This window comes from Phocoena sinus, chromosome 6 (assembly GCF_008692025.1).
Source record: "Phocoena sinus isolate mPhoSin1 chromosome 6, mPhoSin1.pri, whole genome shotgun sequence".
NCBI classification, from domain to species: Eukaryota; Metazoa; Chordata; class Mammalia; order Artiodactyla; family Phocoenidae; genus Phocoena; species Phocoena sinus.
This window is the reverse complement of record NC_045768.1, coordinates 534,124-551,888: the sequence shown is the minus strand read 5'-3', so window position 1 is coordinate 551,888 and position 17,765 is coordinate 534,124. Positions and strand designations below refer to the sequence as shown.

At 54.7% G+C, this 17,765-nt stretch overlaps 1 protein-coding gene across 1 annotated transcript in view; it reads right to left on the bottom strand.

Moving 5' to 3' along the window:
- The window catches only part of EXD3 (exonuclease 3'-5' domain containing 3), a 77,300-nt gene that overhangs the window by 30,711 nt on the left and 28,824 nt on the right, over positions 1-17,765 (bottom strand). The window contains 3 exon segments of the mRNA XM_032636343.1: positions 6,269-6,366; positions 13,625-13,764; positions 14,822-14,875. Of these exon segments, the coding sequence (XP_032492234.1) occupies positions 6,269-6,366; positions 13,625-13,764; positions 14,822-14,875 (292 nt within the window).

Here is a 17,765-nt window from a genome sequence, read left to right as displayed (position 1 = left end):
CACCCGCTGTCCACCATCCACTGTCCACTCACCCATTGTCCACCCACCCGCTGTCCACCATCCGCTGTCCACCCACCCGCTGTCCACTCACCCGCTGTCCACCATCCGCTGTCCACTCACCCGCTGTCCATGCACCCGCTGTCCACCATCCACTGTCCACTCACCCGCTGTCCACCCACCCGCTGTCCACCATCCGCTGTCCACCCACCCGCTGTCCACTCACCCGCTGTCCACTCACCCGCTGTCCACCATCCGCTGTCCACTATCCGCTGTCCACCCACCCGCTGTCCACCATCCGCTGTCCACTCACCCGCTGTCCACTCACCCGCTGTCCACCCACCTGCTGTCCACCCACCCGCTGTCCACTCACCCGCTGTCCACCATCCGCTGTCCACCCACCCGCTGTCCACCCACCCGCTGTCCACTCACCCGCTGTCCACGCACCCGCTGTCCACCCACCCGCTGTCCACCATCCTGCTGTCCACTCACCCGCTGTCCACTCACCGCTGTCCACCCACCTGCTGCTGTTCCTCCCTCCTGGGGCCAGCTGTCCTTGCAGCCTGGTGGTCCTGGGGGGATGCTGACCACAGAGCCTGCCCACCCGCACCTCCCAGTGGGGGACCGGCCTTCCCCGGACCCTGGCCAGGACCCCATGCTCTCGAGTGGCGCGGCCGCCCCAGCCAGGACCGCACAGCCAGCACAGGGAGCACCCTGGCTACAAGGACGCTGTCCGAGCACACGGAGGTCAGGGCTGCCCAGAGGCCGGGTCCTGCCAGCTGCCCCTCAGCCTTCCCTCCCGCTTCCTGCCGAGGCAGGGACGCAAGACGAGAGGGCTCCAGATCCACGGACGTGCCCCACAGGCCGCTCGGGAGCCTGGACGAGACTGCAGCAGGGAGGGAGGGACGGATGAACAAGTTACTCAGGGCAGGAGGCGACACTCAGGACAGAGACAAAGGTGTCGAAGCTGCTGCAGAAGCAAGTCTCACTCGGATGGAGACAGACAGACACCAGCTTTCCTGACATTTCTACAATGCTATGCATCATTTTGCCAATGAGATACTTTGTCAAAATCCTATGGGTACAGTATCACATCGACAGAAGGCACTCAGGCCGCAGTCTGCACTGATGGTTCATCCAAACCCAAACACAAAGGAAAAGGTGCAGGTGGGTCAGGCCCAGCCACCTGCCAGACGCTGCCAACTGGAAACGCAACCCAAACGTGCCCTGCTGACTCTGCCCAGACACTGGGGCCTCCACCAGGACCCAGGCCCGGGGAGGGCGGGCTGGGGGAACTCAGGGCTGAGGGGTGAGCGGGCCCTACCCTGCATCGTGTCTGACTCTGTCCCCCCAAGGAGGGCGTGGGGTCAGTCCACGTGGAGGCCCACGCCGCCATGGCGGATGCCCAGCGAGGACCATGGGGGGCGTTGGTGCCCCTCCCTCTGGGGGGGCAGTTTTTAGGACGTTGGAAACACTGGCCTGTGTTGTCTGAAATTAGGAACTGCCAGGTCTACTGAGAAGAGGCAGCCCTGCCACCGTGAGGCCTCCTGGCTGGGACAGGCCCCCGGAGCCAGCTGGGGGGCTACAGAAGGGGCCTTGCGGCGCATATACCCGGGAGGGGGCCTGGTGGAACCTATCTCCCCAGCAGGGCTGCCGGCCGAGGCCCCACGGAAAGAACCTGCCGCTGCCCTCCTGTCCGCACTCCTGGCCCTCCGCACGGTCAGCGGGGAAGGCCCCACCTGTTCCGCGGGCTCCGGGCACTCAACTGCTCCAGCCTCGGGCCGGCCGAGACCTGTCGGGTGGGATGGACCCTCCCCAGGCGGGCACGCCCTGTCCTGGGAAGGACGCAGCTAAGGCCAGCCTGAGGCCACCCAAGGCTGCTCTGGCGCCAGGCCTGGCCCACCATGGCCAGGACGTGGCCCCTGAAGTCAAAGAAAGGTGTGACAGGGCTGCTGGATGGTGAGCTGCCCCCCACACAGCCCTCCCATCATGCCTGGCTCTGTGGGCCTCCTGCCCACCTCCCTCCCTGGCCCTCGGGGCTCTGGTCCTGGTCCTGGTCCTGGGTGGGCGGGGCCCTGCCTCAACCAACCACCACCAGCCTTGCGGGAGGCCCTGGCAGCCGGAGCCTGGATGTCCCCACCTCATGTTCCCATGGGGCAACGCTCCCAGAGCTCCCTGACTGGTGCCCAGGGCAGGTGTGCAGGTGAGCCTGGAGGCCCCTGTGCCTGGGTCAGGGGTCCCTCCAGCCCACTCGCTTGGCTTCAGCTCAGGGCCAGGTCCCCAACTGCAGGGCGGTGGCACTGCAGTCCAGTCTTCCAGGCCCCTCAGAGCCCAGCACCCCCCAGCGGTCTGCGTCGCTGGGACCTTCCTCAGAGCTCCTGAGTCTAGAACTCACCCTCTGGGTTTTAATCAGCAGCCTGGGGCTTCCCTGGTGGCGCAGTGGTTGAGAGTCCGCCTGCCGATGCAGGGGACACTGGTTCGTGTCCCGGTCCGGGAAGATCCCACATGCCGCGGAGCTGCTGGGCCCATGCGCCATGGCCGCTGAGCCTGCGCGTCCGGAGCCTGTGCTCCGCAATGGGAGAGGCCACAACAGTGAGAGGCCCGCATACCGCAAAAAAAAAATAAATAGATAAATCAGCAGCCTGAGGGGGGCTGGCTCCTTCCTGCCCAGCCAGGCCTCTGAGGTGGGCTCCTATGTCTCGGGTGGAGTGCCAACCCCCCACCCCCACCGCCAGTGCAGCCCGTGGCCCTGGCTCCCAGGGCCCTGATGCACCTGCACCGCTGGCCTGGGTGGTCCCACCCCTCCTGCTTCTCCCTTCTGCGCACGTGGTGCCTCCAGAGAGGCTGAATCAAAACCTGTCAGTGGGGACTTCCCTGGTGGCGCAGTGGTTAAGAATCCGCCTGCCAATGCAGGGGACACGGGTTTATGCCCTGATCCAGGAAGATCCCACATGCCGCAGAGCAACTAAGCCCGTGTGCCACAACTACTGAGTCTGCACGCCACAACTACTGAGCCCATGTGCCACAACTACTGAGCCTGCGCTCTAGAGCCTGTGTGCCACAACTACTGCAGCCCGCGCACCACAACTACTGAAGCCCGTGCACCTAGAGCCCCGTGCTCCGCAACAAGAGAAGCTACCACAAGAAGCCCACGCACCGCAATGAAGAGTAGCCCCGGCTTGCTGCAACTAGAGAAAGTCTGCGCGCAACAACGAAGACCCAACGCAGCCAAAAATAAATAAATACATAAATTCCTTTCTGGAGGCAGGCAGCTTCATCAGATGATTTCTCAAGGTTGGCAGGTGCAAAGTTAGCCTGCAAGTAAGCAAGGCAGACAAACCAGACGGGGACCAGAGACAGTGCTGAAGTTTAGATACAGACCATGACACAGCCAGGAGCACGGTACTCAGAGACAGAAAAAACAAAATCAGAAATGTCTTCAGGCAATGGGAAGGCATACAAAGGGAAACAGCAGATCTGAAAAAGAACCAAACTATAAATTCTAGGGCTGAAAACATAACAATCGAAATAGAAATAGTGGATGGATTTCATAGTACGTTGGATACAGATGAAGAGAAAAGTGAAAAAGACAGCAGAAGCAGTTACCAGGATTAGACAACACGGAAGAAAAGGGATGAAAAGTATGTAAGAAAGGTAAAATACATGGAAGATACGGGGACTCATTCAGAGTCCCAGGAAGAGAACAGAGGGAAGACAGGGGAAGGAGACAATATCCGAAAGAGGTAATGACCGAAAAAATTCCAGAGCAGGTTGAAGACACAGATCCACAGATTCAAAAGCCCAATAAATCCCAAGCAAGACAAATAAAAAGAAATCTATAACTAGGCTCCTCACAGTGAAACTGCAGAACACCAAAGACAAAGAGAAGAGTCTAAAGGTATCCAGAGAAAAAGAGAGATTACTTTCAGAGGGGAGAAGTTAGATCTCTTCCCAACAACACATTTCAACCCAGTCAAAGGACTGACATCATACCAAGCATGGTCCCTGATCACAATGAGATTAACAGACCATACCAGAAAGATAACCAAAAATGTCATAGCTTGGAAATTAAAAACACACTTCTAGGGACTTCCCTGGTGGTGCAGTGGTTAAGACTCCTCACCCCCAATGCAGGGGGCCTGGGTTCGATCTCTGGTCAGGGAACTAGATCCCACATGCACGCCACAACTAAGAGTTTGCATGCCACAACTAAGGAGTCTGCCATGCCGCGACTAAGGAGCTCTCGAGCCTCAACTAAGGAGCCCATATGCAGCAACTAAGGAGCCAGCACAACCAAGAAAACAAACAAAAAAAGAAATGAAACATACTTCTAGTTAGTTCATGGGTAAAAAAACAAAAATTATAATAGGAATTTAAAGTGTCTTGAGCTGGACAATAATAAAAATAATACATATTGAAACTTGGGGAACATAGTCAAGAAGAAAGAAGGGAAAGATTCAGTTTAGTGGGATGAGCAGGGCATACAACAGACAGGATCAAAAAACCAAAAGCAGGGCAATGAAAGCAAAAATCAACATATGTGCGACATCAAACAAAACCTGCACAGCAAGGGAACAATCAACAAAATGAAAGGGCAACCTTCGGAGTGGGAGAAAATGTTTCCAAACCACGTACAGATAAGGGGTTAATATCCAAAATATATAAAGAACTCATAAAACTTAGTAACAAAAACCCCCAAATAATCTGAATTAAAAAGTAGGCAGGGGAGGGCTTCCCTGGTGGCGCAGTGGTTGAGAGTCCGCCTGCCGATGCAGGGGACACGGGTTCGTGCCACGGTCTGGGAGGATCCCACATGCTGCGGAGCGGCTGGGCCCGTGAGCCATGGCCGCTGAGCCTGTGCGTCCGGAGCCTGTGCTCCGCAACGGGAGAGGTCATGACAGTAAGAGGCCTGCGTACCTCTTAAAATAATAATAATAATAATAATAGGCAGGGGAACTGAAGAGATGTTTTCCCAAAGAAGGCACACAGATGGCCAACAGGCACGTGAAAAGATGCTCAACATCACTAATCAGGGAAATGCAAATCAAAACCACAATGAGACATCACCTCACACCTGTCAGAATGGCCGTCATCCAAAAACCAACAAATAACAAATGCTGGCGAGGATGTGGAGAAAAGGGAACCTTAGGACATTGTTGGTGGGAACGTAAATCATGGCAGCCACTCTGGAAAACACTGTAGAGGTTCCTCAAAAAATTAAAAATGGAACTACCATACGATCCAGCAATTCCACTTCTGTGTAGGTATTCAGAGTCTATGAAATCACCCTCTCAAAGAGATACCTGCACCCCTACATTCACTGCAGCATTATCCACAACAGCCCGGACACGGAAACAACCTGAGTGTCATCGACAGATGAGCGGACAAAGAAGCTGAGGTGTAAATATAAAATGGAACATTACTCAGCCATAAAAAAGGAGGAGTCTTAGGAATACCTTATGACAGGACCTTTGGAACCGTAAGTGAAATAGACAAACTCCCTGAAAAAACCCCCCACAGCTGACAAATCAATAGTCATTTTCCCACAATGAAAAGCAATCCAGGTTCACAGGCCATTTCCCCTCAACTTCTCAGGAAGAAAGAATTCCAATCTTAGACAAACACCCTCAGTGAAAAGAAAGGACAGGCCGTCATCCACTGCGTGTTCAGAGGCCAGCTTAACCTCGTACACAAAGCCAGAAACAGACGTTTCAGGAAGGTGAAGTCTGAATCCAGCTTCAGTTGGCAAACGAGACCTAGCAGTCTACGTAAGTGGCAACACAACCCAGCAGAGACGGGGCCATGGCAGGGATCCAAGATTCATTTAACGTTATGTAGTCAATCAACCTAATCCACCCCACAGACAGACCAAAGGGGGAAAAGCATAGCATCAGCCCAACAGGTGCAAAAAGAGTATTTGATAGAATTCCACATCCGTTCCTGATCAACACTCTCACGGGCCAGGAAGTGAGAAGAATTTCCACAATCTCATACAGTGAAGCTATAAAACACTGTCAGTAAGACTGCTCCTCTGAGAGGGTGCCCGTGATCACCAAGGGGGAGGGGGCAGGGAGCACGGTGTAGGCGCGGCCTCGGTGGTCCTCACTCACGGGGCCCAGACTCCCAGGGGCACCCCAGGTGGGCAGATGCTGAGGGGAAGCAGGGAGGAGACGGGAAGGGAGCTGGGGGTCGGTAGACCCTGGTCCGCCTGAACCCCCGGCGGCACCAGCCTGGCACCTGCCCCAGCGCAGGGCGTGGGGGCCCCACTCACCAGGGTCCAGGCCATGCTGCTCCAGCAGCCGCAGGACCTGCCGACCCAGCGCTCTGGGGCTCAGCCTCTCCAGCCTCAAGGTCGTCTGCGGGTACCTTCTGCAGGAGAGAGACACGGCTCATGCCCAGCAACGCTTTCTCTCGATTAACGCATCTCAAGATTTTACCTTTCATCAATGTCATACACGTGCACAGTTCAAAAGCCAAGTCTTCTTACAAGGCTCAGAGAAAGGCAGCACGTCAGTACGCCCCTCCTGCCGCCAGTCACCCGCACGACAATTTTGAGGTGGTCTACGTTTGCCCCATGTTTCCAAGAACCACTTTGTAGTGTGGCCTCTCGATGATTCAGTTTTAGGTGTTCTGTACGATGTCTCACCACAGAAGGCTCCTCTCCCCAAACAACAGCACCCACGGTTCCGTTAATTGGGCACAACAGCTTCTACAATATCACGATGGTGCAAATATGACTGGCGGCTAAGCCACAGCCTCCTCTTCTCTGCGGGTTGATCCTTGCTGGTCTGATTGCTTCCTTAGCCTCCTGTCCTGTGGACAGAGCCCACATCACCCTGCGCCCCTCTCCCCGCCACTGGCTGCTCCCAGGCCCCTGTCCATCACCGTCCTGGTGGCCCTGCACCTCTCCTGTCCCTAGGCCAGGGCAAAGCGGCTCTGCAGGCGCCTCCCAGGGGCGAGGTGTGGACCTGGAGACGGTGCCCTAGGCCTCACGCTGGACTGCGTCTGGTTGGGCTAAAGCCTGCGCTGGCACTGCTCCTGGAACCGGTCTGACTCCTGCTCTTTCTGAGGGTTTAGGGTCCTGGTCCTCAGTGTGGGTCTCTCTCCATCCACCCAGGACTGGGTCTCGAGTGAATTCCTCCATGTTTTCCCTTCTTTCTTTCTGGAATTCCCATTATTTGGATGTTGGGTCTTCTTGACAGAATCTGCCATTTAAAAAAAAAAAAACTCTCCTCTCTGCTTTTCCTTCTTTGTTCATTTATTTTGTATGACATTGGGAAGATATCTTCAAGTTTATCTTCCAAACCTTTTATTGAGACTTTCATTCTGCCATCACGTTTTTAACTGACAAGTCTGTTCTGTATTCCAAAGGCGCCCTCTGTATAGCTCTGTTTATTTCAGACACAGAAACTCTCTACAGGCCTCAATTACAGCTTTCGTGTTTGTTTTTAAGTGATTTTCTGCTTCCTCTAAGCTCCAGATAGGCTGGCCAGGGGTCTCAGAGCCCTGGCTGTGTTCCCCTGCTCAGGGGTCTTTTCTGGGGGATAGAAATCGTCAAATTGATTCTACAATTCATATACAAGTGCAAAGGGCCCAGAATAATTAAAAACAACTTTGACACAGAAGAACAGCATTGGAGGGCTAACCCTGTCTGACTCAGGACTTGCTGTGAGGCTACAGCGGTCAGAACATGTGCCACAGACAGACCAGAAGAGGACAGAGAGACGCACACATATATGGACACCTGACAGAGGCACAAAGTCAACTCTGTGGGAAAGGACAGTCTTTTACAACGAATGCTGCTGGAACAATTAGACATCAGCTGTTAAAAAAAAAAAAAAAAGAACTTCAATCCACACCTAGCACCCCATATGAAAATTCTCCAAAAATGGGCCATAGATTGAAATGTAAAACCTAAAATTATAAAACTTCTAGAAGTAAACAGGAGAAAATGTTTGTGCCCTAGAGTTAGGCAAAGATTTCTTAGCTATGATACTAAAAGCATGATGCAAAAATTTTTTTAATTTATAAACTGGACTTCAACAAATTAAGAACTTCTGTTCTTTGAAAGATCATTAAAAGAATGAGAAGATGCACCACAGGGTGAAACGTCTGCAAACAACATGTCTGTTAAGGGCCTTTAACCCAGGTTATATTTCTAAATCTCTCAAAACTCAGTAATGAAAACAGTCAACCTAATTAAAAAGTGTGTAGGGACTTCCCTGGTGGTGCAGTGGTTAAACTGCGAGCTCCCAGTGCAGGGGGCCTGGGTTCGATTCCTGGTCAGGGAACTAGATCCCACATGCATGCCGCAACTAAGAGTTTGCATGCCACAACTAAGGAGCCCGCCTGCCACAAATAAGACCGGTGCAGCCAAATTAAATAAATAAAATTTTTTTTTTTTTAAAAAGTGTAAAAGATGGAGCAGCTAATTCACCAAAGAAGACACACAGATGGCAAATAAGCAAATGAAAATACACTTTACATCCTTAGTCATTAGGGACTGCAAATCAAAAGCACAAAAAGATACCACTCCATGCCCATTAGAACCGCGGATGTTACAGGCTGACCAGGCCATGGGCCAGCGAGGATGTGGGGCTGGCGATTCTCGCCTGCTGCTGGAGGGAATGGGAAACGTGCAGCTGCCCTGAAAAAGTTTGACGGTTTCTCAAAAAATTAATCCACACGCATCACATGACCCAGGCATCACACTCCAGGGTGTTCACCCAAGAGGAATGAAGACATACGTCCACGCAAAGCCTTGGGCACGAATGTTCACAGCAGCGGTGTGTGCAACAGACAAAACCTGGAAACACCCAAATATCCATCGATGAGTGAATGGATAAGCAGAGCATGGTGCAGCTACACACGGCAACACCACTCAGCACTAAGAAATGAAATAACGAGGATGAATCTCAGAATAATTGTGCTGGGGGACAGAAGCCAGACGACATAACTCCACTTATATAATGTACTAGAAAATGAAAAGGAATCTACAGTAACACAAAGCAGATCAGCGGTCCTCAGGGGGTGGTGGGGTTGTGCTCAGCGCCTGGATTGTGGTGATGGTTTCGTGGACACATACATACATCAAAAGTTACAAAATTACACACTCCGAACACAGAGTTCATTATATAGTAATCATACTTTAAGAAAACTCAGAGAAAAATGATGCTTGCTGTAGTTTTCTTTTTATTTTCAGTACTATCCTTTATCAGATAAAGGAAGCTTCCTTATATTTGTAGTTTGCTGAGAGTTTTTATCATAAATAAGGTTTGAATTTTATAATTTTTATATACGTTGAGATGCTTACATAGTTTTGTTATCTAATCTGTTGACAGGGTGAATGCCGATGGATTTTTAAATGTTTTACCAACCTCGCGTTCCTTAAATAAATCCCACTAGATCATGGTGTATTAACTTTTGAAAAAATCGAGTTTACTCTTTTTAGGGCAGTTTTAGGTTCACAGCAAAGCTGAGCAGACCATGACACACACTGTCAGCATCCCCACCAGATGGTCCACTTGTCACAGTGATCAACCCACCTGGACACGTCATCCTCACCCACACACAGTCCATGGTTTACCTTGGGGTCACTCTTGGTGTCGTACATTCTATGCGCTTTGACAAATGCCTAGGTACCCACGATTACAGTGACATACAGAGTAGTTTCATTGCCCTAAGAATCCTCGGTGCTCTCCTATTCGTTCCTCCCTCCCCATAATCCCTGATCCTTTTATTGTCTCTATAGCTTGGCCTTTTCCAGAATGTCATATAGCTGGAATCTCACAGCAGTAGCCTTTTCAGATTGGCTTCTCTCACTTTGTAATTTGCATCTAAGTTTCCTCCCTGTCTTTTCACAGCTTGATGGCTCATGTCTTTCTAGCTCTGAATAATATTCCATTGTCTGGATGGACCACAGTTTATTTATCCATCCAACTACTGGAGGACATCTTGGTTCCTTCCAAGTTTCGGCAACTATAAATAGAGTTGCTATAAACACTCAAGTGCAGGTTTTTGTGTGGACAGAGGTTTTCAATGTCTTTGGGTAAATACCAAGTGGCGCGATGGCTTGGTCATATGGCAAGAATGTGTTTAGTTTTGTAAGAAAGCACTAGACTGTCCTTCAAAGTGGCTGCAGCACTTCGTATTACCACCAGCAGTGATGAGAGTTCTTGTTGCTTCACATCCTCGCCAGCATTTGGCGATGTCAGTGTTCTGGATTCTGTCCATTCTAATAGGGGTGTCATGATATCTCGTTGTTTTAATTTGCATTTCCCCGAGGACATACGATGTAGAGCATCCTTTCATGTGCTTATCTGTCATTTGTGTATCTTCTCTGCTGAGGTATCTGGATCTTTGGTCCGTTTTTAAAATCAGGTTGTTGGTTTGCTTTCTTTTCTAAAAAAAATTTATTTAATTTATTTATTTTTGTCTGCGTTGGGTCTTCGTTACTGCGCACGGGCTTTCTCCAGTTGCCGGGAACGAGGGCTACTCTTCGTTGCGGTGCGCGGGCTTCTCACTGGGGTGGTTTCTCTTGTTGTGGAGCACAGGCTCTACGTGTGCAACTTCAGTAGTTGTGGCTCGCGGGCTCTAGAGCGCAGGCTCAGTAGTTGTGGCGCACGGGCTTAGTTGCTCCGCAGCACGTGGGATCTTCCCGGACCAGGGCTCAAACCTGTGTCCCTTGCATTGGCAGGCAGATTCTTAACCACTGCGCCACCAGGGAAGCCCATGGTTGTTTGTTTTCCTACTGCTGAGTTTTAAGGTAACTTTCTATGTTTTGGATAACAGTCCTTTATCAGATGTGTCTTTGCTAATATTTTCTCGCACTTTGAGCTTGTCTTCTCATTTTCTTAACTCTTTAATATATTAGTTGATTTGATTGCTAATATTTTGTTTAGTATTTTTGCATCTATGTTCATGAGATACACTGCACTTTAATTTTCCTTTCTCCTAATGTCTTTTTCGAGTTTTGGTATCAAGCCTTAAACTAGCTGAAAAAAACAAGTTGGGGACTTCCCTGGTGGTCCAGTGGTTACGAATCCGCCTGCCAATGAAGGGGACATGTGTTCCATCCCTGGTCGGGGAAGATCCCACAGGCCTCGGGGCAACTAAGCCCACGTGCCACAACTACTGAGCCTGCGCCCTAGAGCCCGCAAGCCGCAACTACTGAGCCCACGTGCTGCAACCACTGAAGCCTGCGCACCTAGAGCCCATGTGCCACAACCACTGAGCCCACGCGCCTCAACTACTGAAGCCCGCATGCCTAGAGCCTGTGCTCTGCAATAAGAGAAGCCACCGCAATGAGAAGCCCGCACACTGCAATGAAGAGTAGCCCCCACTCGCTGCAACTAGAAAGCCCCTGCGCAGCAACGAAGACCCAACGCAGCCAAAAAAAAGAGAAAAAAGTTGGGATGTGCTCTTTCTTTTTACATTCTCTGGAAGAATTTGTGTAAGATTGGTACGATCTCTTCCTTAAACACTTGAAGGAATTCACTAGTGAAGCCATCTAAATCCATAGTTTTCTTTGTGGTAAAGTTTTAAACTACAGATGCAATTTATTTAATAGATGTAGGACTATTCAAATTTTCTATTTTTTCAGTTTTGTAAGTTGTGTTTTGCAAGAATTTGGTCTGTTACATCTAAACTGTTAAATGTATTTGCATCAAGTTGTAAACAACGTTTATTACCATTTTAAGGTCTGTAAGGTCTGTAGTGACGTTCTACTTTTCATTCCTGATATGGGTAATTTGTATTTATCTCTTTCTTTCTTAGCATCTCTTTATGATCTGTGCCTAAGTCAATTATTTTATTGGAAGTTACAAAATGGTGATTTCTAACTTTATCATTCCTTTCCATTTATTAGCTGACATACCCTGTAAAAGAGTTTTCCTCCCTGCCTTTGAGCATCACTCCAGACTCATGCATTTTTTAAAATATTTATTTATTTATTTATGGCTGCGTTGGGTCTTCGTTGCTGCACACAGGCTTTCTTTAGTTGCAGTGAGCAGGGGCTACTCTTCGTTATGGCACACGGGCTTCTCTTGTTGCACAGCACGGAGCTCTAGGCACGTGGGCTTCAGTAGTTGTGGCACATGGGCTCAGTAGTTGTGGCTCGCAGGCTCTGGAGCACAGGCTCAGTAGTTGTGGCGCACGGGCTGAGTTGCTCTGCGGCATGTGGGATGAATCTCTGACCAGGGCTCAAACCCGTGTTCCCTGCATTGGCAGGTGGATTCTTAACCACTGCGCCACCAGGGAAGTCCCACAGACTCATGCATTTTTATAAATTTATTTATTTTTGACTGTGTTGGGTCTTCGTTTCTGTGCGAGGGCTTTCTCCAGTTGCGGCGAGCGGGGGCCACTCTTCATCGCGGTGCGCGGGCCTCTCACTGTCGCGGCCTCTCTTGTTGCGGAGCGCAGGCTCCAGATGCGCAGGCTCAGTAGTTGTGGCTCACGGGCCCAGTTGCTCCGCGGCATGTGGGATTCCCCCAGACCAGGGCTTGAACCCGTGTCCCCTGCATTAGCAGGCGGATTCTCAACCACTGCGCCACCAGGGAAGCCCCGACTCATGCATTTTTAAAAATCCAAGGTATTATGCTCTATTACCATGCTTTTATGCTCTATTATTGTTTTCATTCTCAGTCTACTCCCCAAGGAGCCTTTGTTCCTTTTAGTGGAGAATGGTATCTAGAAACCAAGATCTGGTTGCTAGGTGTGCTCACTGCTAGGGGATGTCATCGCTTCTGAGCCCTTTCAGAGCATAGCAGGAGGACATTTAAAAAAATCATTAAATATCCACGTCAAATCTAACTCACGGGCCCCCCCACTCTCCACCTGTGTGTCTCCCCTCTTCCCCGTCCGTACTGCTCCACCTATATTTCTCTCTCCTTTTTAATGCATAATAAAAGCAGTGGTAGCAACACAACGTGTGCCTGCCCTGCTACTTTGTTCACTTCGTAGGGTGTGAAGTCACGACAGCCCTTTGAGACAGAATTAGTCCCATTTTAGGGACGAGGAAAACACCCAGCTCCAGGGGAGGGAGGGTCCAGGGAGGCCTGCCGCCAGAGCCCAAGGCCTGACTCTCAAGTGAGAGGGTCCGGGCTGCAGGGCGCACGGACAGGGCGCCCAGCCCCGCTGCCTGCTGAGGGACAGGTGGCCAAGGAGCCTTGGCAGTCCCAGTGCACTTCCCCTCAGCCACCCCAGGGAGGTGGGAGGAAGCCCTTCTCCTTCCAGATGCCCATGCTCAGGGGACGCCCTGGGGTCACACGCACACGCACACACGTGGGCTCCCTGTTGGCATGCTGCCTCTTCTCTGTAACTGCTGGAACAGGGTTCACAGCAGGCGCTCCACAAACATTTATTACATGAAGGAAGAAACGAAGGAACCAGTGAATGGATGAGAGATATGACTTGCAGGACTGCGTAAGGAAGGAGTCCCCGTGGAGAATTATTTGTGCTCATCTCAGAGCATTAAACCCGGCCTCTTGGCTCCTGAAGCGGGTCTCTTGCCCACCTGGCCGGGGCTCATCTGGAGAGGCGGTGTGGGGTGTGGGGTGACTTTCCCACGTGCCTACTGCTCCTGCCAAGTCCCTGCCCCCACCCCACCCCGGGCCCCCGTGGGGTTCACCTGGCGACGACTCTGATGTCAAAGCCGGGCTGGCACCAGGAGTCCATGAGGGCCAGCAGCCTCCGCTGGAGGTCGGGATAGCCATCCACGTAGCGTTCCACAAGGTCTGCCTTGTCCTGGAGGAGCAGGGGGATGCACATCTACGGGGAAACACACCTTCAGGCCGCAGCTCCACCGCACCCAAGACCCCGGACTCACTTCCAGCCCAGTGCAGGGAGTGGCCAGAGCATCAGAACCAAGGGGCCTGGAGGCTGGTCCGTGCAACTTGCCTCCCCCGGGGAGCTTGGGGGCCCAACCAAGTATCTGAGGACCTCGCGAAGCTCCACACCCGGCTCACGGCCTGCGCCCCATGTTCGGGCCCCTGCACAGACACACAGGCCCCGCCGCTCCCTGGGCCCCGTCCCTGGGGGGCTCTGTGGTCACCCCATCTCCATCGGGAAGGATGAGAGGCTCCAAGATACAAGGGGGCTCCTGGAGGGGCCCCACTGTCCCCTTGTCTTCACCGAGCAGGGTGGGGTGGGCAGGATGGAGACCAACTACCGGCCATGGCCCTGCTTGCCCAGAAATGCCCGTCACGGGCAAGACGGCACCAGCACGTGGCCTGGCGCAAGCTCACAAGACCCCCAAACTGCCTGAGCCCTCAGGGAGGCCCCAAGGGAGCCCCTGGCCGTGGTGTTGGGCACTGGGACATACGGGCCACTCCCCTTGAAAGAACCAGGTCTCGACAAAGCCCCCTCCCAGTGGCCCCTGTGGAAGACCCCTCCTCACCTGCCTTCCCCTCCCCCAGGTGGTCACATAGGGCAGGCTGTCTGGAGCCCAGATTGGACGGAGGCCCATCTGCCAAACCAGGGCTCCAGGTGGGCGGTCCTTGTGGGAGCCCCCATTCCTGAGAACCCTTCCAGCCACCCCAGAGCAGAGACGGAATGCCTGGTGAGCTCCTGGCGATCGGCCACTTTCTGAGCACATTACACCAATGCCTGCTGACCACGCACAGGCCCTTGCTGGCCCCTCCCTTCCCCTAGTCCTGGACCCTCCTCACATGAGCAGGTAGTCATATGTGACCCCTGCCCTCCAGTGCCCTGGGCCCAGCAGTGTGGGGAGCAAAGCTCAGGGCTCAGTGGGACGGACCCTCCCTACACCATGTTTCTGGAGCCCTGGAGCTGGAAGCTACGCAGTTTGCATGAGAATGACCCTTACCTTCTCAACATCAAGATCTGCCTGCAGCCGCAGCTTTGCGCCCAGCACGATGGCCTGGGAAACAGAGGGACCGGATGACACTGGGCCTGGGGGGGACGGGCGGTGCCACAGGTAGGGGCTCCCACCCTTCTGCAGCCCCCACTCCCACCCCGTCACCGCCCAGTCGCTGCAGGCACAGCCACGGGGCCAGTCCAGTTCCAGCCATGTGGCCCTGAGCCAATCGGCCGGAAACCAGGCAGTGCTCTGGCCTACAAGCCCCCTGTGCTGAGCCAGGCCCCGCACGCGGTGGGGTGGGTGGAACGACCCCTGTGCCCTCCAGACTGGGGTGCGGCCTGGTCGGGGCCGCAAAGTGCGAGCTGAGCCAGGTGGCCTGGGTCCTGGCTTGCCGACGAGAGGGTGGAGGACGCAGAGGGAGGGACAGGAGCCCCCATCACCTAGCCGTGGGGCCTGGACACGGTGCACACCGCTCTCCACACCTCTGCTCTTGCTGCCCCACTCCTCCCGGGAGCATCCCCTCCCACCATTCACAGTGCCCACAGCGAGGGCACTCTGTGCGCCCCGGAGGCCTGAGGGACTGCGGCGGCCCTGACACGCGGGGCTCCTTCAGGCCTCTGAACCCTTTCCACAAGCCACACCACGTGCCCCAGTGACTAGGAGTCGTCGGATGGGGCAGGCTCGCTCCAGGTCCATGGCAGCGGGACCGGCGTGGTCCATGCAGAGAGCTGCCCCAGGAGCCACAGAGTAAGAGGCTCTGAATCCCCCCACCCCCCCAGGCAGCCCCTCATATGGGGCAGTGGGCACGCTGGGCGGCCTGCCCTACACGGGGCGCGTGACCCTCCCCCGACTCAGCAGAGGAAACGGCGCGGCCCTGGGCGCCCGCACGTAGCGCAGGCCGCTCTGCTATTAATAATTTCCATACATCGTGCTCCCATTATGAGCAAAAATAACTAGCCGGGCAGCCCGGCCCCGCCCCCTGCAGCTCACAGAAGGCCCAAAATAGCGGCCTGGGAAAGGCTGCTCCGGTGGAGGCCTGGACCGCGCGGCGGGGGCGCGGGGCTGGGGGGCCTCTCCCTGCGCGGCACTGACCCGGCGCCCCGCGGCCTGGCCGGTGTCCAGGAGCTCAGCCTCGGCCAGGCCCCAGGGGGCCCAGGGCCAGGGGAAGGGGGGTGCAGGGCTTGGGCGAGGGGGATAAAGCAGAAATGGGGGAGGGGCTGGGGCGGGGCCAGGGAAGGAGCCAGGGTTGAGGAGAGGGTGCAGGGCTTGGGGGAGGGGCCCAGGGCTGCGGGCAGGGTGCAGGTGCCACCACGTGGGGGCCTTCCTGGGCACCACTCCAGCCTCACAGGATGGCACTGACCTCTTCTGGATGGGAAACCCCCGAGAATTTGAGGGAGATCCGGACCCTCATCCAAGAAGGCCAGAGTGCACACACTGGCGGCCTCACACACTTTATTCAGAACCTGGGGTGGTCAGAACCCCGTCCCCAGTGTCCTGCATCTGCTGGACCCTTGCCTGGCTTCCAGGCTACTAAAGGGCCAACATCTGGACCTGGGCTTGGTCGGGCCATGCCACGGTTGGAGAAGGGGCCGTGGGAGGGACGACTGGGGGCTTGGGACCCTCCCACCCCCCAGATCAGGCCCTGGGCAGTGACCTGGGAGTGGGGAGGGGAGGGGGCAGCGAGGTGAGCCCCTTGCTTCTCACCACTCTGCTGGGCTGTCGCCCTCCATCGTCTGAGGATCCAGCTCCTCAACAGGCCCCCCCTGCCCCCCTCCCCGTGAGGGGTGCACAGCCCTGGCCACAGGACGACACTGTCAGAAGGTTTGGGTCCCCTTCTCTCTGCCTGCTTCCTCCAGGGCAGCCAGCCTCTATCCAGGCCAGGCTGGAGCCTCTGTGCACCCAGGCTGCCCTCTTTTGGCCAGGCAGCCTGCGTGGACACTGAGGGGTGTGGCCAGAGCATCCAGGGATGGAAGGCCATGGACACCCCCAGGGACAGTCTGGGAAGTACCCTCATCCTGCCCCCGCAGCCCTGGGGAGCGCTGTAGCCTGGAGGCTGGGGGGAGCACAAGACGAGGAGGGGGACCGGTTGGCCTCACCCGGCCACGGGAGGGCGCCCTAACTCCATCGGGGGAGGCCACGGTGACCTGGCAGCAGAACCTCCTCTAGGAAGCCCCGGGCCTGGACTCCACCTTGGATCTATTGGGCATGGCTGAGAACTGGATTCTGGTCACTTCTCAGTCTGAGCTTCTGCTGAGGGGCCAGCAGGCCAGGCTGCCCACGGCTTACCACCGGTCACGTGGCCACGTGGGGGGCCCCGCGGATGCAGGAAGATCGCCTGCTGGCCCAGGTGCCTGCAACTGGCTCCAGACCCAGGCCGGGAAGCAGGCCCAATGGGAGGAGGGTAGTGGCCGGGACCTGCAGATGGACACTGCCCAGGGCTGGGCCCACCTGGCACCTTGCGGGCCTCCCTGACCTCCGCCCAGGAGGCTGAGAGCCAGCCACCGAGAAGAGGGCTGCCCTGCGGCCGGGTCAGGGCGGGGCTGCAGGGACCTCTGACCAGACGGACCCCAGAGCTGCCGCTTTGGGGGAAAGTAACTAAGAAGACCAGAGGGGCTGGGGCGGTGACAGCGGGAAGAGCCCTGCACGGACGCCCGACTGCCCGCTCGGCCAGCAGGGGGGCTGGGCAGGTGCCCAGACCCGGCGGCCGGGCCCCGGGACGGGCCTTCCATCCTCGGCGGCTCAGCGTGGGCCTGGAGCCAAGGGGCTTTTTTTTTTTTTTAAAGCAAAGCTATCTTTTTACTTTGATAAGCTGTTTAAAAAATGTAAATAAAATAATGCAGCAGACAAAAGCAGGCATTCACGCGGCTGGGGCCGGGCCGCCGCCCTCGACATGAATATCGCAGCGCATTAAGTCGTGAGTCCCCGCTAATCCGAGCGGACAGGCCTGAAG